A 25,925-nucleotide genomic window follows, 5' to 3' on the forward strand; every position below is an offset into this window, starting at 1 on the left:
AAAAAGCTGGCATTACATGTTTCTGAATTAGCACCACGTCTTTAAAACTCCACCTCTCTCAGGAAATGTTCCTGAATGCGGTGGGAGGTGGTCATACTCCCCTCCTGCTCCCTGTCCCTTCTTGCCACAACACTGCAAGGCTGTAAGAGCCGCACTTAACCCCTTCAATTTGTCAGCCTGATTTTTCCTTCTGCATCATCTCTGGATCCTTAGCTGAAAATTTTTTTTTTGTCTATGTCAATAGGATCAAAAGAAATAATGGGTGAGAACTGGAAAATTGATGGGAGTCGTGGAGAGTAATGATGGTCTCTGAGGTGTCAGTGCCTCTGGTCCATGACTGAAAATACCTAAAAAAAAAAAAAAAAAAAAAAAAAAGAACAAAGCCTTTTTGGTGGTGGTTCCTCAATTAATCTTTTTTTGTTGTTCCTGAATTAATTTTAAGTGGAAAAAAATTCCAGCCAGTTATCATAAAATGGAAGCAAACTTCCAGCTTAAAATTTAGAGAAATACATATCCTACAATGAGTTAGTCAAACCCCCCAGAATCTTACATGGTTACCCACAAGGTGGATTTTCAATCAAGTTACATCTTTTCCAAAGGGCAGTTAGGAAAGAAGTATTCAGTTCTGTCCTCTTTCTCTAACACGTATTCTGCATGGATGTGAAGAAAAGTACATGCATGGAAGAGCAATAAAATTGTTTTAGGTTAAAAAAATATTACTGGAGGGACCTTGGGTGGATCAATTAAGATCCAACTCTTTTTATTTTTTTTTAAATGATTCTATTTGACACACAGAGAGAGCACAAGCAAGAAGAAGAGCAGATGGAGAGGGAGAAGCAAGCTCTCTGCTGAGCCGGAAGCCCAATGTGGGGCTTGATCCCAGAACCCTGGGATCCTGACCTGAGCTGAAGGCAGTTGCTTAACTGACTGAGCCACTCAGGTGCCCCACAACCCAACCCTTGATTTCGGCTCAGATCATGATCTCAGGGTTGAGAGCCTGAAACCCATGTCTGGCTCCATGTTAAATGTGGAGTCTGCGTGAATATTCTCTCTCTCCTTTTGCCACCTCCCCCATAAAAAAAATCTTAAAAAAAAAAAATTAGTGGAGGAGAAAAGAAGTAGATTGGGTGTAGATTCCAAAGAAGAACAGTATATGAAGTTATTTCTTAGGTGTATTTGAAACAGGTCATGAAATGTTTTAGATCAGTATATGCCCCAGGCAGGTAACTGCAGTAAGTCATGTCTTGTCATGTCCTCTCTGGGAAAACAGGGTGTTGTGTGAAGTTTACAGCTATAGGGCTGAAGGATGTTTCCATGAGCTTTTCTCATGGTTTAGAGGCCACAAATACATTGTTCAAAGACTTTTTCATTAGTTTTTCTCTGGACCTTGAATACCCTCTGATTATAAGTCTTATTTTTGGGGATGAAACTTCTTTGCCCAGAATAATAGTCTTGGTGTAGAGATATTTCTAACCATCATGCCACTGGTTGTCTTAGGTGAATTTTAGGGTCTTAATAAGTAATGGGGTTAGGAAATGCTGCTAGATTCAGGATCCAGCTAGCCTGCATTTTATTTTCAAAGGTAACTTTTCCTTTGACATTTCAAGTCCCACAAACATAATAACTATTGGGCCATTCAACAAGAACCCAAAGCCCACTTTGATCAACTATCTTTTTCTTTTCCTCCATCCACCACAGACTACAAGTGAAAGGTATGAATAGCTTTTATTTTTAAAGATATTGAAAGTGAGGCCCAGAAGAGATAAATCGAGAGGATTTTCCCAGGAGGATCAAGCTTGGAGTTTAGGGAAATTGAGAGGCTAGAATTCAGGAATCTCCGAGTTTTATTCCTTCATGTCAGACATGCTGCCGTCTGCTTCTCATCTGTCCTGATCTGGGGCTGTTGATGTTTCCTCCGACTTAGTTATTTCTTCTTTACTTCATGTGCTGTAAGATACTGCCTGGAAGAACAGCCGATGGATGGTTCCACGCTTGCTCAGAATCTATGAAATATTTCTTTAGGAAAAAGGGACACAAATTTGGGGTAATGATGAGGCAGCAACATTGAAGAGAGGCAAGGGGAAGTTGCTTCAGGAAGAAATAATCCTAACTAGGTGTTACTGGGTTAGGAAATGTAATTACAGGGGCGCCTGGGTGGCTCAGCGGTTGAGCATCTGCCTTTGGCTCAGGGCGTGATCCCCCTGGGATCGAGTCCCACATCAGGCTGCAGGGAGCCTGCTTCTCCCTCTGCCTGTGTCTCTGCCTCTCTCTATCTCTTATGAATAAATAACATCTTAAAAAAAAAAAAAAAGGAAATGTAATTACATTAGGGGAATAAGGGTGGCAGGGTTGGGATAACCAAAATGGTTGAAAAACACAATCGAGAGCAGGTCAGGCAGAAAAACATATATTAGACTTAGATAAAATCTGCAAATTTTATTTGAGATAGCCCTGAGTAGCTAAGACTAGGATTCGAGATCTATCAAGCAAGAAAGTGACCAAACAAGGTAACAAAAAAGCAACATAACCACCATGGCGGTTGCAAAAACCACCATCTGTTGTGTGATGAACGGTGGAGAGAGATTCTATATTTTTAGAATCTTGAGTGGGAAAACCAGGCACATTAATAAACTTTTTTCCCCCAGTTCACTAATCCGAAACTGACTTTCCTTTTAGTGTCTCTGCTGTCAACATGCACTGTTTTTTTTTTTTTAAGTCAATCTAAAAACAGAGGCTCGCTATGACTAATTTAAGAACTCCCAAAGTGGGCTCTTTTCCAAAAATAAACTGCAATCGACAAGACTGTCAACTCCTCTAAAGCAGTGGTGATGCCGCCATAGCCCGTGGGGCCGCATCAGAGAGGTCTGCTGCCAGTTTGGGCAGAGCAGGGTAGTCTAGCAGAGCTCCACAACCCTTACCTGTGTCTGGTCTAAGGCTTAAAATGAAATATTTCTATGAACAGATGTTTCCAAGCGTGCATCTTAAACAGCCTACCTTAATCCTTATTTTTTCCTGTCTCTGAAATGGAAACTGTTGCGAGGAAACATCTCACACCAGAGGCCGAGAGTGCCAGGGTTTTGCAGCTATTGCACGTTTCCTCTTAATGGAAGCATGTTTGCACCCTCTGGCAGAGTCATTTTTAAGAAGGTCACACCTTTCGGTAGGGCCGCTTTTACCTGGGTGTTGTCATGACCCTGTATTTAGCGGGCAGGAGGGTTGGAAATGAATCCAAGCGCCGATTCTCCCCCAGAAGCCCCCACCCAAGGAAGAGGATCGGTCGCACCTCAACTCAGGGAGTTCAATTGACCCCACCTCGGATTCAGTTGCGGGGGGGGCGGCGGAGGCAAAAACGATGACGTCACCACTTGCCGGGCGTCCGGAAGCGCCCCAGGTGCGCCGCGGGCTTTCATCTCGTTCCAGCGGCGCTGAGCGCGGTCACCTTCCCTCTACACGAGGCACCGAGGTGCAGAGCGGAGCAGCCACTCACTGCGGGGCTTGCAGGGAGCAAATGGCCCGAGAGCGGGGGATTCGCACCCCGGCCCTTTGGTCTCGGGCTGAAGGCGACGCGGCGCCTGGTTCTCGGAGGCGTCGCTGGGCGCTCCCGCTCCGGGCCGCGCATCCCTCCGCGGCTCGACTCCGCCGACGGTCTTCGGGGCCCCGTGCGCCTCGCCTGCTTGGGAACCCCATTTAGAGAGACCGCGCGTGCTGGGAACCCCGCTGGGTGACCCGGGCGCCCGGCCCGCTTTGCCACCGCAACGCTGGGCCCCCGGCTTCTCTCCGTTTGACAGAGGATGAAGCTTTTGGGGAGTCAACAAAGCTGAGGTCTCCGGGACGGCGAGGCGCAAAGCCGCGGCCGGATTCCAGGTCTGACTGCGCCCGTCGGCCCCCGGGCCACGGCGCTGCGGGGACCGTTTAACAGTATTCACGGGGCGGGGCGGGGCGGGGGGTTCGGTGCTCCTGGGAGCGGGCGCTCGGAGGAGCCAACGGAAAAGCCGCGACTGCTGGCCCAGGACGCAGAAGCCCTCGGGCGACGGCTCAGCGCCGACGGAGGCGGTCCCGGGCCCCCGCCCCGCGGACCGCAGCCTGGGCGCCGGGGCCGCGGCCGAGCGCAGAACCGCAGGTACCGCCGCGCCCACGCGCGCCCCCGGAGGCCCCGACTCGCGGCCACGCCCCGCCCCGCCCCGGAAGTGACGCGTGGCGGCTGCGCCGCCGGGAGGGGCCCCGACGTAGCCGGGGGGTTTGAGAGTGGCGGCGGCCGCGGAGCGACTGGCAGGCCGGGCCCGGCGAGGAACGCCCCGAGCGCGCGCCCGGCGGGTAGCGGCCCTAAGACCCGCGCCGCCGCTGCCGCTGCCGCTGCCGCCGCCGCCGCCGCCGCCGCCGCGTGCGGGGGCGGGGAGGGCGGGGCGCGAGGAGCCGCGGCGGGCGCGGCGGCGGCTGGCGATGCGGGCGGCTGCGGGCCCCCGGCGGGCTCGGCTGGGCCGCCGCCGCCTTCTCCGGCTCCGCCGCGGGGGTCGCAGCGGCCGCCGCGCCGCCCTCGAGGTCCCAGCGTGAGGAGGCGGCGGGCGGAGAGAAGCATCGCGCTCGAGGCAGAGACCCAGAGGGAGCCCCGCGCGCGGCCTCGGTGAGCGGCCGGCCTCGCGCGCCCGTGCACCCCGCGCCCCCGCGGACTCTCGCCGCCGCCCCCACCGCCGCCGCCGCCGCCGCCGCGAGGAGCTGGGGGCCTGGGGCCGGGCCGGGTGGGGGGAGCAGGCGGCACAACAGGAAGTGAGCGTGGCGGCGGGGGCGGGGCGGGGCGGGGCGGGGGCGGGGCGGGCGCGCTCCCCGGGGACCCGCCCCCTCCCCTCCCCTCCCCCCTCCCCTCCCCCCTCCCCCCGGCTCCGCGGCGCGCAGGTGGACGGCGGAGCGCGCGGGCCCGGCCTCGCCCCTCCTTGCGCCCCGCGACGTCCCGAGGGGCTCGGGGTGGCAGGGCCTTTGGCGGGGGGCGGGGGGGTGGGGGACGACGAATTCTGCTTCTTTGTAGCGACAGGAAGTCGGAAAACGAAAGTAGAGTAACTCGGTGCTAGCCGAGGCCGCGGGGGGTCGCGGGGGGCCGCGGGGGGCCGCGGCTCTTCCCCGGACTCTGATCTGCGCGGGGCGCGCGGTCTCCGAGCTGCTTCCGCTCCCCACGCGCGCTGTTCATCGGTGTCGAGTTTCGTCCCTTGTCCTCGTCCTCTCCGGACTTGGGGCTCCTTGCACGGCTGCGGCGGGGCCGGTCGCTTCTCGGCTCCTGCAGGCCCGCCGGGAAGCCTCCCTGGGGGGCGGCGTCGTGGCGGGGCTCGGCGGGACGCGCGCGGTGTTGCCGCTCGGTGCAGTGGGCGGAAGAGACACGGTCGGCTTTTTCCCAGGCTGTTGCTTTGCGAGGTGCAGGGCGTCGCCGCGAGCACCGGAGTCGCCTGCTCGTCACGCCGGCGGGCCGGGTCCTCTCTTGCCCCTGCCGGCGCCCAGCCCCCAGCCCCCAGCCCCCACCCCACGGTGCGGACGACTTGGTGCTTTCGTAGTCGGGACCGTTAGTGATGCTTTCATCGAAACGTATGATTCAGCCCCCGCTCCCGCCGCCCCGCCGCCTCCCCGTCGGGAATTCCCTTCTCTTTGATTTTATTTGAACATCAAAATGCTAAAGTGAGGGCACCTGGATGGCTCAGCCCTCGATCCCAGGGTCCTCGGGCTCCCTGCTCAGCGGGAAGCCTGCTTCTCCCTCTCGCTCTCCCTCTGCTGCTCCCCCGCGCCCCCCAGTTGTGCTCTCTGACGCTCTTTCTGTCAAGTAAATAAAATCTGTTTTTAAAAACCTGCATAAGTGAAATCTGTTACACTCTTAGGGGAGATGTTGTCTTCAAGTTTTCCTGCAGTGTGGCTGTACTTTCAATATTTTCTTAGTGTAGGGTACTGCACAGGTAAGAGACTCCTGGTCGCTTTCCGAGAACGTTGATGATTTTATTGTTTTTGTTTTTAAAAGTTTTTTCATGAGAGACACAGGGGGAGAGGCAGAGACACAGGCAGAGGGAGAAGCAGGCTCCCTGCGGCGAGCCAGATGCGGGACTCGATGCCAGGACCTTGGGATCAGGCCCTGGGCTGAAGGCAGAGGCTCGTCCGCTGAGCCACCCGGGTGCCCCGAAAACGAAGATGATTTTAATTCAAAAATTTTAATTCAAAACTTTAATTCAAAACTAATGCAGTCTTGATACATGATTTGGTTTTGTCTTATTGAAGCAGCACACTGAATCTGGAGACCTCGTATTTTGGTCTTAGCTGCTGTTTCTGAAAAAATAGTTGGGCTCTGGGTCACCACAGCAACTGGACTATGTGTGTTATAAACATGTTTAGGGTGGAAAAAGTTTCATTTACTAGAGACTTCCTTTCCCTAATAGCTTATTTCAACATACTTTCTTTCAGTTTACTTCTGGGACTGATCTACCTTTGAAGGATTAAGGTAGAATCAGTTATGTTTTCAACATTTAACTCTTCAATCGCATTCTTTGCAACAGTTAAATATTTCCCTCATTACACTTCTGGAAAGTTCTTCTAAAAGCATACTTTTAGAAAACTTGAGTTTTTCTGTGAAGGAAAGTAAAGGTCTATTAATAAGGAGCTAGAATAAAAGTTTTTGTGTTTTTTGATTCATCATCTTTTTAATAGTTGTTTTCTGGAATTTATTCTTTAATTCTCTTTTATGCCTGAGGAAATGATTGAATTTTGTATTAATAGCACACTTTTAGGAACTGAAAGGAAGAGATTCAACTTGACTGTATACCCAGAGATTCACCAACTTTTCAGAGTATGGCCTGATATCAAAATTGAATGAATAAAATATTCCTTTATACTACCCATTGAAGATGTCCACTTTATATCTTTCTGTGAAGTGTTTTTTTTTTTTTGTTTTGTTTTGTTTTTGCAAAAGAACATTCTTTTCCAGTGCTTCATTCCAAAACCACAATGCCCTTTGATTCTAAACAACCTTCTATCCCAGCGGCACTGTAAAGTACAAAAAAAAGCATCAGTATTTTCCACAACAGTTAGGTTTTGCCCTGAAGTATCGGCAGCAGCTCACCAGCATTTGACTCCATAGGCTCCCCTAATAACCAGAAGGGAAAATAGAAGCTGAAAGGTGAAATCTGAACCCCTATGGGAGCACACATTCTTTGGGGACCCTTCCCTTTGCCCAGTGTGGCACTTGTGTGCTCGTTGTGGAGATGTTGATGCGTGTTTCTGTCTCCACATGTATACCTTAGCCATTATAAACCTGTGGGACTCAAGCATTATCTACATGATAGGTATTAAGACCCTAGGATTACATTTGGGAATTTTTCCCAAAAAAGAAATGGAATTACGGGTACCACATTTGTAGTCGTTTTGAGATTTCAGTTCTTTGTCCTTTCTCTTTTCCCCTCCCTCTCTCTCTCCCCAACCTCTTGGTTTCCTTGGTTTCCCCTTTTTTCTTTCTCCCTCTGTCTTACACACACTGATACCCTGATCTCTGTAAGGTTTTTTTTTTTTTTTTTTAAAGTAGGCTCCATACCCTGCATGAAGCCCAATTTGGCGCTTAAACTCAGGATTCTGAGATCAAGAGTTGGACACTTAACCAATAAGCCACCCAGGGCCCCCCCCCCCCCATGCATTCTTGATATGAAGATGATGTCTGGACACAGGGAGACACTTCTTCGGTTAAGCTAAAATTTACTAGGGAGTAGTTTTGACATGTTTAGACCAAAAAAGAATAATCATTTAGATGGAAAATATATGTAATGAAAAGGAACTAGGCATGAACAGACATCATTAGAAGACAAGGTCTCTGGTAAATTGAGATAAATGGATCCCTTCCCATACTTGATGGATCATAACATAAAACTACTCTTTTTATTTAAGTAAGCCCTGTGGTCAATGTGGGGCTTGAACTCACAATCCCAAGAGTCACAGGTAGCCAGCTACTGAGTCAGCCAGGTAACCCCTAAAACTATTCTTTTAACACAGTTTAAGTGAGGCTGTGGGAAAGATTAGTGGGCACTGTTACGCAGTATTAAAGTGACACCTTATTTGTAGGCCATTATCACTTAGTATCTAATTGTAATACTTTTTTTGCAACCAGCTGGTAATGTGATTGCAGTTATCCACCTAGGGAGTGGTTCTCCTGGTGAAAGGAGTACATGACTGTGATGAAAGAGACTTGGCTTATTTATTTATTTTAAAGATTTTATTTATTCACTCATGACAGACACAGAGAGAGAGAGGCACAGGCAGAGGGAGACGCAGGCTCCACGCAGGGAGCCTGATGCAGGACTCGATCCCAGGTCTCCAGGATCACACCCTGGGCTGAAGGCGGCACTAAACCGCTGAGCCACCCCGGCTGCCTGTTAGTTTGTTTTTAATGATAAAAGTCATCTACTTGAGCTGTACAATACAGTGGTTTTAGTATATTCAAAGAGTTGTCTAGCCACCACCACAGTCTTTTTTTTTTTTTTTTATTTAATTGAGAGAGAGTGAGCAGGAGCAGGGGGAGAGACAGAGGGAGAGAGAAAGGGAGAAGCAGACTCTCCATTGAGCAGGCAGCGCAACATGGAGCTCAATCCCAGAATCCTGGGATCATGACCTGAGCCAAAAGCAGACACTTAACCTACTGAGCCACTCAGGTGCTCCTCCACCACAGCAATGTTAAGTTTAGAATATATACATCACCCCATAAGCATTCACTCCCCATTCTTCTCTCTACCCAGCCCCTAGCAACCACTGATCTAATGTGTCTAATACATTTGTCTGTTCTGGACATTTCATGTAAACAAGTACAATATGTGGTCTTTTGTGGCTGGCATTTTTCACTTAATTTTTTTTTTTCTAAGATTTTACTTATTTATTCATGAGAGACAGAGAGAGAGAGGCAGAGACACAGGCAGAGGGAGAAGCCGGCCCCATGCAGGGAGCCCGATGCGGGACTCAATCTAGGGACTCCAGGATCAGGCCCTGGCCCAAAGGCAGGCGCTAAACTGCTGAGCCCCAGCGATCCCCTCACTTAAAGTTGTTGAGATCTGTCCATGGTGTAGCGTGTACCAGTATTTTAGTCCTATTTCTGGCTGAATATTCTGTGTAGTTATACCATATTTTGCTTGTCCATTCATCGGTTGGTGGACATTTAGTTTCTACTTTTTGGATATTACTATGGAATAATGCTTCTGTGAACATTTCTGTACAGGTGTCTGTGTAGACATGTATTTTCAATTCTTTTGGGTATATACCTAGGAGTGGAATTGCTGGCTCATATGGTAACTCATATGCTGATTAGCTTTTTGAGGAACTGTCACACTGTTTTCCAAAGTGGTTATACCATTTTATATTCCCACCAACAATGCATGAGGGATTCACTTTCTTTACATCCTAACCAACGCTTGTTGCTACTGTCTGTCTTTTTGTTTATAGCCATCCTAGTAAGCGTGAAGTGCTATTTTACGTGATTTTACTTTTTAGTTCCCTAATAATTAATGTTGAGTATCTTTTCATGAGCTTATTGTCAGTTTGTGTATCTTCTTTGAAGAAATGTCTTTGTACATTCTTATTTTCTAATTATAAGAATTATTTTTAAGATTTTATTTTTAAGGAATCTCTACACCATCATGGGACTTGAACTCATAACCCTAAGATCAAGAGTTGCATGTTCCACTGACTGAGCCAGCCAGGTGTCCCTAATTATAAGAATTCTTGGGGCACCTGGATGGCTCATTCAGTTGAGTGTGTCCAACTCTTGATTTCGGCTCAGGTTATGATCTCAGGGTCCTGGGATTGACTCCTGTGCGGGAGTCTGCTTGAAGATTTTTCTTCCTCTTCCCCTCCCCTGGCTCACCACCCCCCCAAATAAATAAATCTTTTTTTTTTTTAAGATTTTATTTATTTATTCATTCACAAGAGACCCAGAGAGAGACAGAGACGTAGATAGAGAAGCAGGCTCCCTGCAGGGAGTCCGATGCAGGAATCGATATCTCCACCTGGATCACGACCTGGATCATGTCCTGAGCCGAAGGCAGATACTTAACTGCTGAGCTACCCAGGCGTCCCAATAAATAAATCTTTAAAAAAATTGCTTCATGTATTTCTGAAGTCCCATATTTGAAAATATTTTCTCGGGTAGCCGGAGTGGCTCAAAGGTTTAGCGCCTGCCTTCGGCCCAGGGCGTGATCCTGGAGACCTGGGATCTAGTCCCACGTTGGGCTCCCTGCATGGAGCCTGATCTCTGCCTGTCTGCCTCTCTGCCTCTCTGTCTCTGTCTCTCTCTCTCTCTGTGTCTCTCATGAATAAATAAAATGTTGTGTTAAAAAAAAAGAAAATATTTTCTCCCATTCTAAATATTGCTTCTCACTTAATGATATTATTACAGCAGAAAAGTTTAAAATTTTGATGTAGCCCAACTTACCTATTTTTATAGTATTTTAATGGAATTGATTTAATTTGTTTACAAGTCCTATTCTGGTCCATTGAGATCTCATTCCTAGATAAGAAAAGGAGGGTTTTTTGCTCTTGTGTGTGTGTATAGTTCATTTATAGGCTTCTTAGGATGTTTATATATATGTTTGGCCAGAGTTTTTGCCCTAAATAATTCTTCCTAATAAATGGGGTATGGTTTTGAAGTTTTATGAGGAAAATAACTTTGTGAGAGCATTTCTTTGCTACTCTGTTCCCTAAACCAATGGTTATCAACTGGGATGATTTTGTCTCCCAGAACATTTGACGATGTCTAGAGACGTGTTTGATTGTCACAATGGGGCAGGAGGTGCTACTGGCATCTGGTGGGTCAAAGCAAGTAAAATACACGGGACAGCTTCCAAGAACCAAGAATTTTCTGGCCCAAAATATCAATAGAGCCAAAACTGAGAAACTCTGGCCTCAACAGGGAGAGCCTAAAACCTGAGATATTGAATGATTTTTTCATTTCATGTCTTGATAATCAAAGGTCACTCATCAAATAAAGGAGGATCTCTAGGGGCACCTGGCTTGGCTCAGTTGGTAGAGCATGCGACTATTGATCTCAGTGTCCTGAGTTCAAGCCCCACATTGGGCAGAGGAGCCTCCTTCAAAAAAAAAAAAAAAAAAATGTATCTAGGCAGATGGAATCCCTGTGGGCAGAATGGTGACAGAACTTGTAAATTAAATCAGGGAGCATTTTACTGAATTTTCAGTGCTGCCAATTTAAATGTAAATTAATTTATGAGAACGGAAACTATTCAGAGGAGAAATGCCAGTGGAGCAGAAGTAAATTATTCCCTATATCTTCGGGCCACCGTGAGACACACACATACTCCTGGCAAATAAACCAAGTTGGTTGATTTAAATAAATACTAAAATGGTGGTCTCAGGGGACAGGACAATGAGCTTTTCAGATAAAACTCAGTAGCAGTGGTACTCTGGTGATCGGCAATCATCAGACTGCTCCTGTGACTTATGGAACTAACTTTATCTCCCCACAAGACTTTTCTTAAGCACTGGACTTGCCTAAGGATTTGGACTCTGGGTCCAGATTGCCTGGGTTTAAATGTCAGCCCCACCATTTACTTGCTCAGCCTCAGACAAGTGGCTTGCTTATCTCTTTTCTGATCAGTTTTTTTCAAATGCAAAATGAGGCTGCAACAGTTACCTATTTTGTAGGATTGTCTGGGAATGAAAAGAAGTAATACTGTTTGGAGTACAGTGCCTGGCATGTGGTGTTCCATAAGTGCTGGCTGTTAATATTATTGTGTGTCTTATCTGTGTGCCTCTTTCAGCTCATTGCTATGGACAGTGCTATCACCCTGTGGCAGTTCCTCCTTCAGCTCCTGCAGGAGCCTCAGAACAAGCACATGATCAGCTGGACCTCTAATGATGGGGAGTTCAAGCTTTTGCAGGCAGAAGAGGTGGCTCGTCTCTGGGGGATTCGGAAGAACAAGCCTAATATGAATTACGACAAACTCAGCCGAGCCCTCAGATACTATTATGTAAAGGTAATTCACATCCACCTCAAAACAAGAATTCTCTCTTCTGTTGAGGTTATGATGTACTAATGTTCTGGTTTATTTTTAAGCCTTTTTTAATTGAGGCATAGTTGACATATAACATTATATTAGTTTCAGGTGTACAGCATAATGATTTGGGATTTGTATACATTGCAAAATGATCACTGTCCTCGTTTATTCTGATCTAGTTTATTTTATAACTTCAGCAGTTTGGAATTAGGATGAAACATGTAAATTGTTCCAGCTCTATTTCTGCAATCCCACTCCTCATCCTATTTTATAATTCCTAATTGCTGTTGTCTTTAAAGAAAAAGTGAGTATAGTGTTGGAATAAGGAAAAGAAAATTTGAGATTGTTGAGGATAAAATAAACATTCTTGTGTCTATCATAATTTAAAAATTGTCACATGTATGCTTGTTTTTTGGCTTTACTTAATTTTTACTTTTGAGGTTAACCCAGAGAACACAAATTAATACTTTATTATTATTATTCTTATTTTTAAAGATTTCATTCATTCATTCATGAGAGACACAAAGAGAGGCAGAGACACAGGCAGAGGGAGAAGCAGGCTCCCTGTGGGGAGCCCAGTGTAGGACTCTATCCCAGGACCTCGGGATCATGACCTGAGCCAAAGTCAGGTGCTCAACCACTGAGCCACCCAGGCGCCCCCAAATTAATACTTCGAAGAATAGCTGTTAGTACACAGATTTGATTGCTTGGTTCAAATTTATTTTTTGTTTAATTTCTTATTATTTTGGATATGTTCTTGGGCTCTGAGGTGAAAGTAATGGTTCAAATGGATAGAATTAGAATGAGAAGCTGAGATCTTAATTTCTTTAACCTTTACCAGCTTTCCAGAATGGGGGTGGGGGGGTGGGGGGTGTGGTGTGAAGTAAGAAACAGCTGGAACTCCGGGAGGAAGTAGAAGCCCAAGCAGAAGTAATATTCTCTTCCTTTGTGCTTACCCAGGATGTGCATGGCTGGTACCTTTGGAATTGTTTGAGATCGCAATTCGGTGATTTTTGACTTACTACAGATAATGTGATTGGGCGAGTTAGGCAATTGAAATTTGTCTTACACAACATCATTTCAGCTACTTGTGAGACAGTTAAATGTTCTCAGCTTATGCTCCAGGGCGCTAGGACCTGGGTTTGGTCTGGCTAGATAAATGGAAGTGATTCTGAAGCTCTTAAGTGAACTCCTTGCCAAATCGAGACCCCGTATTAGGTCAGCTTGTTTGTGAGCTGTGGGCGGCACATTTACCAGAAGGTATAAGGTGCTTGTTTTGTTTATCTACAGAATATCATTAAAAAAGTGAATGGTCAGAAGTTTGTGTACAAGTTTGTGTCGTACCCAGAGATTTTGAAAATGGACCCCCTGACCGTGGGCCGGGCTGAGGGAGACTGCGAAGCCCTGAGCTGCGGCGAGGTGGGCGGCGGCGCCAGGGACCCCGAGAGTGGGGGCCGGGAGAAGCCCCCCCAGCCCGGCGCCAGGGCCTCCAGCCGCAACGACTATATACACTCCGGCTTGTATTCTTCCTTCACTCTCAACTCTTTGAACTCCTCCAACAAGAAGCTTTTCAAACCCATAAAGATTGAGAGTCCAGCTGAGAAGCTGGCAGAGAAGAAGCCGCCTCCGGAGCCAACTCCGTCTGTCATCAGATTCGTAACGACCCCTTCCAAAAAGCTGCCGGGTGAACCTCTTGCTGCCGCCACGTCCCTCGGCCCCAACATCTCTCCATCTTCAGAAGAAACCCTCCAGGCATTGGAGACTTTGGCTTCCCCCAAACTGCCTTCCCTGGAAGCCCCGGCCTCTGCAGCCAGTGTCACCGCCGCGTTCGCCGCCCCCCCCATTTCCTCCGCTTCCCCCTCTGTGCCGGAGCCCCCCAGGACCCCCACGCCGCCGCTGAGTCCTAATCCCGAGGTTGACACGGACATCGATTCCGTGGCTTCGCAGCCCATGGAGCTTCCAGAGAATTTGTCACTAGAGCCTAAAGACCAGGATGCGGCCTTGCTGGAAAAGGACAAAACAAGCAATTCTTCAAGATCCAAGAAACCCAAAGGGTTAGAGCTGGCGCCCATCCTCGTGATCACCGGTAGTGACCCAAGTCCACTGGGAATACTGAGCCCCTCTCTCCCCACAGCTTCTCTTACACCAGCGCTTTTCTCACAGGTAACTGACTCTTTCTTTTTAGTGCCACCGATGTTTGCATTGACTCACCTTTTAAAACATGCAGAATTTATAACCTCACGTTCTCATGCTGTTACCTGGGTCTGTCTTAGAAAAGTGGGCTGTGACCCAGTTCCCTGCGTAATCAGTGAGAGGTTTGGAGTAGCATCGTAGAAGAATCTGTTGTCTCTACAAGCAAATAAATATTTTTCAACTTCCTCCTAAAGCCAACTATTCTCTCTCTCTTTTTGGTCTTATAAAACTCATTGGTATCTTATAAAAAAATAGTGATAACATCAAAAGCTAGAAAACAATCCCAAGAACCTAAGAAAACCTCCTGGTGTGATGTTGAGTAACAAGTTTGTAGAGTTATATTAGTTATTTCTTAACTTACTCATCTCCTATAATATTTATTTATTTATTTATATAAGAGAGGGGGAGAAGGGGTGGGGAGGGAATCTTTTTTTTTTTTTTTTTTTAAGATTTTATTTATTTGACAGAGAGAGAGCAAAAGCAGAGGGAGCAGCAGGCAGAGGAAGAGGGAGAAGCGGGTTCCCTGCTAAGCAGAGAGCCTGATGCAAGCAGAGAGCCTGATGCAGGGGATGCAGGGCTTGATTCCAGGCCCCCCCAGGATCATGACCCAAGTTGAAGGCAGGCGCTTAACTGACTGAGCCAACTAAGGTGTGCACTCCCTTTTTAAAAAGTGAGCAGAGTCCAAAGTGCTGAGCACAGAGTCCAGCATGGAGCTCGATCCCAGGACCCTGAGGTCATGACCTGAGCTGAAATCAAGAGTCGGATGCTTAATTGACTGAGCCATGTAGGCTCCTCCCCGTAGCATTTTTTTTTAAGACTTTATTTATTTATTCATGAGAGACCCAAAGAGGCAGAGACACAGGCAGAGGGAAAAGCAGGCTCCATGCAGGGAGCCTGATGTGGGACTCAGTGACCGGACTCCAGGGTCACGCCCTGAGCCGAAGGCAGACGCCCAGACGCTCAACCGCTGAGCCACTCAGGTGTTCCCCCTCACCCCAATAACATTTAAATAGACCTCCCATTACTAAGGAGAACTGTGTTTGTGAGTTAGTTACCAGTTCTTTCTCTGCCCTTGACCAGATTGGTTTCTCTATTTGGGAAAGACCCTACAAAACACAAATTAGAAATATTTTGCCATTTATATTTCTTAGGTTGTAAAAATAATTTCTGAACTTTTCTCATGATAAAATTTCAGAGATCCTTAGTGGAGAAGAGGACAGTATTTGGGTTTAAGGCTATTGATATATTATTATGAGGTTGAAATGTAAAACTGGCGAGTCACCTAGTGATCATTTTTGTTTTGCATATTGCAGACTCCCATCTTACTGACGCCGAGCCCCCTGCTATCCAGCATCCACTTCTGGAGTACTCTTAGCCCTGTTGCTCCCCTGAGTCCAGCCAGACTGCAAGGTGCTAACACACTTTTCCAGGTAAATCACCTCTAAGTTTGCCTTTTGTAGTTGGGGCCTGACACATGAAGAAAGAGGCCAAAAGGCAGTGTGTCTTCACTCTTTAGTCTAATCATTATAAAACTTGCGTTTAATAAATATGCTTTCCAAGGGTTAGTTGGTTAGTTTTCCAGTCAGCAGACGGTTCCAAAGATATTCACAGCAAGGCTTCCTTTTCCTTTTTTTTTTTTTTAAGATTTTATTTATTCATGAGAAACAGAGAGAGAGAAAGAGAGAGAGGCAGAGACACAGGCAGAGGGAGAAGCAGGCTCCATTCAGGGAGCCCGATGTGAGACTCAATCCTGGGACCCCAGGATCATGCTCTGAGCCCAAGGCAGGTGCCAAACCACTGAGCCACCCAGGGATCCCGGCTTCCTTTTCATTCTTTACTGTTACATACATTTCAGTTAGACCAAGAATTGTTCAGTACTATAGTAGATTTTGAAACCACCTGATTTCTTTGTCATTTTAAACGCTAGAAATTCTTTTTCTTTTTTGAAAAAAAAAATACATATATGTGTGTGAAAATTTGTGCATATAAGTCTCTTTTATAAGTCTATTTTACATGAGGATTTTTGAAAATGAAAACTTTTGAGAATGGCATATCAAATACTCTGTTTCTCACTCATTTAGAATTAATGTTTATCAAGATTTTATTTACGTATTATTTATTTATTTATTTTTAAAGATTTTATTTATTTATTCATAGAGACACAGAGAGAGAGAGGGGCAGAGACACAGACAGAGGGAGAAGCAGGCTCCATGCAGGGAGCCCGACATGGGACTTGATCCTGGGTCCCCAGGATCACACCCTGGGCTGCAGGTGGCTCTAAACCGCTGCGCCACCGGGGCTGCCCTTATCAACATTTTAAATATGTATTTAAAAAAGGATATTGTATACCCTTTAACCGAGATCATAGGGAAGGTCTTACAGCTTTTAACCAGTGTTTTGGCCCAAGCATCTAGACTTTAGAACGTGTAGAGTTTGTTTTGTTGATTCATTCACTTACTGGTAGACTTCCTTATATCTTGCAATTTAACTTTTTATTTGTTCTTTTGGGAAAAAAAATGAAGGAAAAAATTAAAAATCTTTCTACTTCTACATTTTTTTTGCGAAAAGTTCTGAATTATTGAATAGTGTTGAGAATGTCTCATAGTTTATTTTTTACATTTTTCCTTGCTTCTCACAGATAATTGAGTTCTAGAGTGATCTGAGACCTTAAACTGCACAGTGCTCATGCAGTTTCAGCATGGACTCTCCCTATAGAATTGATCTTAGAACACATGATGGGGGTTCTGTTCTAGCAGAGCATTTATGCATCAGTTATAAATAGAGTTAATGAATGGGCATCTCTTTCTGGACCTCTTTTTGACAGTCTGTGATTTGCTTTGTAATTGAATTATACTCTGTAGTGCATGAACTTTCTAAACATTTGTGTGAAGTTAAACGTAAAGCTGTATACCTTAGGCTCTGAGGGAAGGTTTGGTTTGTTCTTTCCATCAAGGTAGGCCAGAGAGTTAATATTTAACATGTAGGACAGTTTTTTTCTTTAAAGTTTTTGTTGTGACATCACATTTTCCCCTGATAAATAGTTACTACCTTTGTACCATGAGCCATTGCATGCAGCTTTCATGTTCTGCCGCAGGGACAGAAAGTGAAAGTTGGGGTTGAGTAATAGGATGATAATGTGTTTTATTTTCTTTCTCAGTTTCCTTCTGTACTGAACAGTCATGGACCGTTCACTGTGTCTGGCCTGGATGGACCACCCACCCCTGGCCCATTTTCCCCAGATCTACAGAAAACATAACCTATGCACTTACGGAATGAGAGAACCAAGAAATAAAGAAAGAGACATTCAACATGATTACATTGAAAGTGAGCGGTTAATAGTTCTACAATGCTAGTAATAGACTATTGTGATTTTTGCCATTCCCCATTGAAATGCCTTTTTAAGATTCCCTTTGAATATGACTCAAGTTGGACTGTATATAAAAATGCCTTAATTGGAGTCCAAACTCCACCTCCCTCTTCCTTCCTACCTTCACTCCTTCCTTCCTTCCTTTCTAAGTATTTTGAGCTTCATGTTAAAGAAATTTTTGGTGGGGTTTTGCAGCCAGCTATGCTTTGCAAGAGCAGTTAAGAACAAAGTTAGTCCTTCTGCCTTATTCAGACCCTTTGGCCAGGAAAACAGTCCTGCTTGGAGCATATTATTTGAAGAAATGTTAAATGCAGTGGCCATATCTTCAGGACCAAGTGTGTTCTGTGGAATAATGAAAAGTGAGCTGTGTATAAGCAGTGAAGGAAAAGGAGTCATTCCTATTTACACAAAGTAAGATTGGAGCAACATTACTAGATTCTCTTTTGCTGTGAACCGTAACATAGGTAAGCAACTCCACAAAAAGGCATCTTATTTACCTTTATCACGGTGGATCTCTTAGCTGTCTGTGTGATCTTGTCTGAACCTGTGAATGGAGCATGGAGCCTAGTCTGTTTCAACATAGGAAGATTTTTTAAACCTGGGGTTTAAGACAGTGTTTGCAACAAGCAGTGAATAGGGGACCTCATCTCCAGCACAGAAGTGCCGTCTGCTCTCTGGGCTACTGCCTAGATTATACCCCCATGGTACACAGCATGGTAAGTGATAGCTTTTAGAATGAATCTGGTTTTGAAGTCTGGAGGCATCTCTGAGTAAAACATTCAACTGAATGACTTGAAACAACATGTGGGGCTTTCCCAGTTAGAAGAGACTTTTTCTTTTCTGTTCGTTTTACCCTGTTTTCCACCGCATACTTACCTTCTTTTAAATTTAAGGTTGTTAGTGGTTGTGACTGTTTTAAAGATGTAATTAGGAAAATGAAAAGCAAAGTGAAACCTCCAAATCTACGGTGAGGTAAAGATGTGCTTATTTCTTTGAAAAAAAATTTTTTTTTAAATTAGCAACAGAATTTGTTTGGAAGTGCTCATACACAGGGATTGGATTGTTCACATCAGTAGTGAGAAATGTAGGCCTTCATCTCTTCATCACGTTTATAAAATATTATCATATGGTAATCAGTGGTAGATACCGACGGATTTGTGATTGATAGCAACGTCACAGTGGAATCTTCTGAAAAACTTGGTTTTTAGAGTCTAGGATTAGATTATATACCACCACCACAACACTGCCCATTTATCTTACCTTTTAACTCTAGAAACATTTCTATAATCAAGTCACATAAACTAAATGGAATGAAGGAGTAAGGATCTGAGGGCTCAAAATGACACCGAGACAAACCAGCTTCTTTTAGATGTAGAATACTCACTTTAAGTATGTTTCTGTACAGTGTAGAGAAGCTGTAGCATGAGACATCCATGCTAGGTTAGTAGCCTTGGAGGAACAATATTCAGGGAGCTGTCTTTATGTTTGTAGTGTTGGAGACCTGTTAACGGTTCATTTGTGGTTATCAGCTGAGAAATCTGTTGTTGAGGTGCGCAGTAGCAGTGATGAGGGCAGTGTTCCATAGTGATGGGGAACGGATGATGGCCCTTGTCTCCCACACTGTGTCATTTACTTCGCATGCTTGTTTGAAATCAGACCTCTCAGCAGCATTTTGGGATAGTTTTATTAGGTTAATGAATATTTTGTACTTCAAATGTAAGTATCGATGGCTTGATTTAACTAGATATTTAAAATTTTGAAAGCACAAAAGTATTTTATCTTTTTGAAGTAAAGGAGCAAAGCCATTGGTTGTTTTCATAGACAATATCTTTGAAGATTAACTGTCTCAGCACAGGTGCCTAGGGACCAAGGACACCATTAAAACTCAGTACTGGCAACTTCCTAGGAACCAGTGTTACCGAGTCCTCTGTCTGTAAACCTACCCTGGAAGCCTCCAAGAGGTGTGGGCCTCAGGATATTGATGATCTGCTTTCTCTTCGAGATCAATTGACATTGAGACGTGTGCTCTGTGTGTGTGTGTGTGTGTGTATGTATTTACTTTTTTAAATGAAAGTTTACAACCTTAGCTCAAGTGTATGAGGCAGACCGTTCTGTTTGTAAACTACCTCTTTCCTGGAAAAGTCTCAGCTTCATGTTTTTGGAACATCCAGAGTTGTTCTTAGCATCAAAAGGTGACATACCACTTAAGATCAATATTCACTGGAGACTTCTGTTTGCTATTAGCTGTTATCTATCACGAATCACTTTGCCAGGATGACTGCTGGTGGGTAAAAGCAATCTAAGTTAAGGTAAGGGAGCGGTTGAATGAGTTTTTGAGACATCTGTGATTGTCTTAGTTTTTCATCTGCTCTGGCTCATATCTACTTGTTTGTATGTTGGGGAATGTTTAACAACCAGGCTCTCTGAAGGGGAAAAAAAAAAGTCCTCAAATTGTAGGATTTGCTGATTTCCATGATGTAAATGACCAACCCTCCCACCGCACCTGATTATAAGCCACTTCCTTAGAGTTGAGAAGGAACGAACACAGGGCCGCACACTCAGCCGGCAGCTGCCACATTCTTCCATCCTAGGGTGGATCTTCACATAATTTCTAAAATAATTTTTTTCTTGTTCATATGCTGATTTTTTAAGATACAAAATTAAAATCACATGTCTAGCCTCAGTAATTTTTTTTTAATGGTTTGTCAGTGCTTTTGTGATGTGATACTCCTCATGGTGTATTTTGTGTGTTCTAACAAAGGTAGAAACTTCCATTAAGTAAAAAAAAAAAAACACATCCATAGGGGAATAATCCATAAATCCTTAAAAAGTCAACATAAGCTTTGGGGGTTAAAATACAGTTTTAATTTTTCCACATTTTGATGGCTAAAATATGAGTATAAATTTTTTCTTCAGATTTTGATGGGAAAAGTAAGCCCATGAGCCTGTGTATACATAAACATATGTATATATGGTGAAAGGGTACTGGATTTTTATTAACTGGAAGAATTCCTTGATAATATACACACTGTATTAGAGATCCAAAAAGTCAAGTCTGAAAAAAACAAACCAAAAAGTCAAGTCTGTTGAATCTATTCACCTGGCACAATTTCTAGTTTTCTTCATACTGTGTGTCACTCAGGCTTGGAGGGGAAAGGACATCAGAGGTTTGGGAGGCAGTGGCCGCCACAGCAGGCTGTTGGTAGTACCCCTGCAGGCCCATTCGTAGCTGGCATTTGTGAGGTCTGGCCTTAATAACCTTGTTTCATTCTGATCTCAGAATGTGTGTCAGGACTATGAAGTTCTAAAGGCAATGTTGTGTGTTCCTAGGGAGCATAAGCACCTGGAAGCACCCACTGGCATTTTAGAAAAGCAGTCTCCAGCCTTTCTGAACACACACCTTACTCAGTAGAAGTTTTTCAGCACCAGTTTCCTATTGTAAAATCATACATGTATAAATTAAGTTGTAAACCATGTGTGAAAGTCCTTCATACATTATAAGACATACACAGAAATAGGAATTAAGAATGATATAAAAAGGAAATCTTGACTGGAAGTTCTGTCTTTTCTTCTTGGCCCAGGGCACTGTCTTGTGCACCCTCTGGCAGCATGGCCTCTCTACCTTAAAGACCACTGACTCAGGATACTGTTTATGGTCTGATCTTGAAAACAAAATGTGGATGCTTTTGTTAAAACATTTAGAAAATTCCTTTACATGTTTGATCTGATTTTCATGTAAAATCTCTAGAAGTTCAGTTTGGAAATTTTCAGGAAAGGTTGTCTTCAACTTCCTGAAATTCTATATTTAAAAAAAAAAAAGATTTTATTTATTTATTCATGAGAGACACACAGAGGCAGGACACAGGCAGAGGGAGAAGCAGACTCCTCACAGGGAACCCGATGTGGAACTTGATCCCTGGACCTGGGATCACACCCTGAGCCAAAGGCAGATGCTCAACCACTGAGCCACCCAGGCGTCCCTATTAATTCTTTTTCCCATTACCCAAATGTTTGCCAGAGGTTTGTGCATATTATTTTTGACAGCCTACTGTCTCTTTTCTCTCCGAATTAGGTATGACCCTATAATTGACTTTTATTTTGCTACTCTGCTTATAAACTTCTTTTGGCCTTATTAATGTTATATTTTACCAACAAATTCTGAATTAAGTTGCTTTATCCTAAAATATATAACCACCTTTGTTTTCTTGCTGTATTTATAAGTTTTGATTTTTTATTTGTTGGAACATTTCAGCATCTGAAGAAATACTTTCCTTGGTGGGTCAGTGCTACTTACCACTTCACTTACTTGTATGTATTTTAGTTATCCATGCCAGAAATCTAGAATTGTGCTCAGGTGCCGCTCTCAGGTGTGTAGACCAGTGTGGAGACAAGTGCAGGTATCTCGGTGCAGAAACGTGGAGCTCTGAATGAATCACCAAACCAATGGGAAAGTGAAAAACACTAGTCACCATGTTATCTGAGGGAATGATAGAACATGTTATTTCTAAGTGGAGCTTAGAAGTTAATTGTTCGCCCCACAGTAGGGAAATGGAGGTCAACATTAATTATCTTTCTTTAGCAGGTACCCTGACCAGAGAATGGGCTCTATGGAAAACATTTTACTAATTATCTTCTTGGTTTGGGGTCAAAAAATAATTGTTACTGTTTTTAATGCTGCAGGCATAACCTGAAACAAGGTGCCCTGTTATTCCTCTTAGGTCATCAGAATTCTGCTTACTGAAGTTTAAGTTTTAATCTTAGAATCTAGAATTCTTGTGGGCGGTAGTGTATTAAGCAAGAAAAGAAGGCGGTTTGATTTCATTTCTCGTACTTGGTGGAACCTGTTAGCACAAAAGTCATGTTTTGACCTGTAAACAGAGCAGTCTGAAAGGTGAGTTGTTGATGTGGTTTAAATGTTCCATTTGAAGCTGCCAGTTTCTTCAGGCTTTTCTGAAAAAAAAAAAAAAAATTGTGATAGATAGAGAGCCTGCCAGAAAATGGCAGTCGCTGGGATACTGCCATTTATCCTGAAAGCTGGAAGCCTGGAGTGGCTTGTGTGAGTGGGGAAGTGTTGGCTTTCAGGCTTTCTGCAGAAACCAGGACATTCAAGCCTTTGTTAACATCATTTTAAATGAATCGCCTAACAAAACTCATGAGGGATACAACCAAACATAGTAAGACTCTTGAACTCTGGTTTTTTTTTTTTTTTTAGTATAATACACATCAGAAAGTTTTGTAAGGTTTAAAATTTTAAGTATGTAATTGGGAGACTAGAGCATTACCTTCCAAGTCATTCTGGTGTATCAGCTGAGTACCTGTATATGTGTGGCTATGCTGATGTACTGAGTGTGTGCATGTGTGTGAGTGTGTGTGTGTAAATAGATCTTTCAGAGGGAACATACAGTTTTCATCCTCTAGGATGGCTCATAGACTATTTGATACTAAAACTTAAAAAAAAAAATTGGCCGCACTTTGCAGTTGCCACTTTTAAAAAATTAATGCCTTGCACATTTCATTTTTTTAAATCCCTAGAAGCATAAACCTGAAAGACTAAGTTGCTTGCCACCATTTTAGAACTAGAAGGCTGCACATGACACGTGCTTGAACAAAGCCGTGTTGACTTGCTCTCCCACACATACATCCCTGCGCAAGTGAGGAGTTCATTTCCTAACATTTCTACACTTGCACTTTTGTGTAAAATCCTCATTATGTTGAGGTCTAACTTTCAGAGACAGAGTTTTATACTAAGAGTAGTATTTCTAAAGTACAGATTTGGCCGTGAATTGATGAAATGGTGGGGGAGTTCTGGCACTGTAGCCTAGTTTATCCTTCTAAATTGTACATAAGAAGCATTAGCAGAAACCTCAGAATCTTCTCAGCTTTGCCTTGTTTCCCATCTCATAAGGGCCCATTCTGACTCTTGTCCCTCTTAAGGATTATGAGCCGTGCTAGGACAGGCCTGGGATCTTCTGGACAGGGGTGATTGTGCCCTGTGGCCGGGCCAGAGTTCTAGCCAGTAGAATCACTCAAGTATGCCTAGAATAGAGTTCAGGGGTGGGAATGCCACAGACTGGTATTAAATCACTTGGCACTTTTGGGGGGCACCATTATTAGCACTGTTTTGTTATTAATAACTGGAAGCACTTAATGATTATTTTGTTTAATTTTGACCTAAGGCTATTGAGGGTCAGAGAAGTAATGTTTATTTCTCGTTTATGTTTTCTGGAATTAAGACTCTTTGGAGAAGAGATAAATGGATTACCTAATGAGCCATTGTTTCAGGCTCTCTGTAAGGTGTGCTCTATTGGCTAGGATGTTTAAAAATCATTTACAAGCTTTGAATACTGTGCTTTGTAGAAATGTATGGCTTTTTAAATGGTTTGCAGTTGAATGGAGTACACTTAGCTTTGTAAACTCTCCACTTTTCTGTTTCTTTTCTGTTTACTCCTTGTTGCTTATTGTCTGTTAGGCCAGGGACATGGTCCCTTCTAAGACATGTCATACTTTCTGGTTTCAAGGGCAGTATTACCAAGGCCTTTATATGTACATTACATTCAGTGCTTATGTGAGAAGTAGCAATGTGTTATGAACTTCCCTGTTCACAATTAGTGAAATTAACTGATGCGCATATATGTAAAGATAGAAATTAATACAATTACATTTTTTGATCACTCGCGGCCTATTTATTTGGTCTGGCCATTTGATTTTCCTAATCACAGTCATACCAGTTTCTGCACTTTTGCCTTCATGTAGTTTCACTGACCTCTGTGGGTAGGGAAGACTAAATATGAAACAGTCCAGTCATTCTGCTACTGGTAGCTTTGGTTTGAGGTGAATACAATTTTTGACTAAAATTAGAATTTTACACTTAATTGACCAGATAATCTAGTTGGCTTAAAAATAAAAAAGCAGATAATCTAGTTGGCTTAAAAAAAAAAGCATAAATTTGCATCTTGAAGAACAAACCAATAATTTTCTATGAGCCCTACTGGATCTTCAGGTGTGGCTATCACTTGAAAGTTGAATGTTATTAAATAGTAAACATTTGGTTTTCATCCACCCCGTGTCTGATGCAGAAGAAAAGCATAGTCCGCTGTGGCATTAACACCAGAGATGAGTATTCTTTTATGTCTGTGTCTTAGTTCAGGGTATATGGTAATAAGATCTTGTCAGGGTGTTTTCCTCCAGCCTATATCAACCTGACTGAGAAGACGGTTCCTTCATTGTTTATTTTTCCCCTTGTTTGTTGAACTCTATCTCTCACAATGTCCAGTATCCACCGGTCCTGTGTATGTGGAACGCTTCTGTGTAATGCAGATGCACACTTGCCCAAAGGAATGAAGGACAGGTAACGTGTCACTAATAACCTGTCTTAGTTTCGGTGTAATTTACATTAAGGAGACCTTCAAAGTATTAAAATCACTTTTTTTCTTCTTTTTCCCAAAACCACAACTAAAATGATGGTAGCTGCTAACATTTATTAAAATCGTACTGATTGGTGTTGCAGCCAGAGGGAAGCTGCTGTGTCTTCTAGCTCAGCCGTCTGACCTAGCCTATCCGGGGAACAAAGGGGTGCTGTTTTAAGGTCCATTAGGATTGACTATAGCCAGAGTCTCGGATTCTGTTTGAATGCAGCCGAGAACCTTCACACAGAGCATAGGGAGGTGAGGAGGAGGATGTGCTAGCACTTTGAGGGCTTTGTGATATGCTGCTTTTAAAAGAGAAAAGTGTAGCTAATACTCAGTGCATCTCCAGATATAGTGAGGGGTTGCTCTGATGACCAATCAGGTGATAGTTTTTTGTATCCCTTCAAGTTTTATGCAAAAATTTTGTTAAATTCTGTATTGGTGATGTGCGTCTTTTTAGAAAGATGATATGTTAAAAACAACTATTTTTATGCAGAAACTGACAGAGGAATTTGCTTTGTATAATGGCAAGCCAGCTTTAAGAAAGCACTGTAGCAAATTTACTGAAGTCCAAAACTCTATAGATATGTTAATAGATATATGTGCAACTAGATATGGACAACAATTGTATTTTTTTAAATAAATATTTTTAACAAAATGACTTTTGGAATTGATTATTCTTCTCACATCCATTGAGGTGGCCTCTGTGGATTCTGTGTTCATCCGTGCTAAATAGATAAATGTAAGGTAAAAGTTGAGTTTCCCAGTGGTTATCATTAAAACCCAGCCTTCAACAATTTGATACATCTCTACATTACAATATTTAAAGACTGAGTTGGGATATAGGTGGTGGAAAGGGGAGACTGTAAAATGATTGTTGACATAAAAAGGAATTTATGGGAAAAAATCTTGGGAAATGGGAAATCTTTTTTATTTTACTTTTGAATT

The 25,925-nt window shown here is 43.8% G+C and overlaps 2 protein-coding genes across 3 annotated transcripts; one reads left to right on the forward strand and one right to left on the reverse strand.

The window, feature by feature from the left end:
- Positions 1-1,706: 1,706 nt before the first annotated feature.
- LOC144307143 (uncharacterized) lies at positions 1,707-9,445 on the reverse strand. Its single transcript, XM_077886667.1, has 3 exons — positions 9,405-9,445; positions 3,313-4,533; positions 1,707-2,016 (listed from the first exon to the last, which is right to left on the reverse strand). The coding sequence occupies exons 1-2, from the start codon at positions 9,443-9,445 to the stop codon at positions 3,447-3,449; spliced, it is 1,128 nt and encodes a 375-aa protein (XP_077742793.1). The 3' UTR covers positions 1,707-2,016; positions 3,313-3,446.
- On the forward strand, positions 3,344-25,638 carry ELK4 (ETS transcription factor ELK4). 2 transcript variants are annotated; one of them, XM_077887242.1, is made up of 5 exons: positions 3,344-3,864; positions 11,775-11,990; positions 13,302-14,174; positions 15,518-15,634; positions 17,362-25,638. In XM_077887242.1, exons 2-5 carry the CDS (start codon positions 11,784-11,786, stop codon positions 17,458-17,460), a joined length of 1,296 nt encoding a protein of 431 aa, XP_077743368.1. In that variant the 5' UTR covers positions 3,344-3,864; positions 11,775-11,783; the 3' UTR covers positions 17,461-25,638. The 2 variants fall into 2 exon arrangements, with proteins under 2 accessions (XP_077743368.1, XP_077743367.1); XM_077887241.1 differs by lacking the exon at positions 3,344-3,864 and adding an exon at positions 4,464-4,621.
- The last annotated feature ends 287 nt before the right edge of the window (positions 25,639-25,925 follow it).

The sequence above is a fragment of the Canis aureus genome, chromosome 38, assembly GCF_053574225.1.
Source record: "Canis aureus isolate CA01 chromosome 38, VMU_Caureus_v.1.0, whole genome shotgun sequence".
NCBI lineage: Eukaryota > Metazoa > Chordata > Mammalia > Carnivora > Canidae > Canis > Canis aureus.

What these genes read in the sequence shown, in the direction of transcription:
- LOC144307143 (XM_077886667.1), bottom strand. Translation starts at nt 9,445, where the DNA reads ATGGCTATAAACAAAAAGACAGACAGTAGCAACAAGCGTTG. An exon ending in GACAGTAGCAACAAGCGTTG is followed by an intron (nt 4,534 to 9,404) that starts GTTAGGATGTAA and finishes TGGGACCTCGAG; the next exon opens with GGCGGCGCGGCGGCCGCTGC.
- ELK4 (XM_077887242.1), top strand. Translation starts at nt 11,784, where the DNA reads ATGGACAGTGCTATCACCCTGTGGCAGTTCCTCCTTCAGCTCCTGCAG. An exon ending in TCAGATACTATTATGTAAAG is followed by an intron (nt 11,991 to 13,301) that starts GTAATTCACATC and finishes GTTTATCTACAG; the next exon opens with AATATCATTAAAAAAGTGAA. An exon ending in CACCAGCGCTTTTCTCACAG is followed by an intron (nt 14,175 to 15,517) that starts GTAACTGACTCT and finishes TGCATATTGCAG; the next exon opens with ACTCCCATCTTACTGACGCC.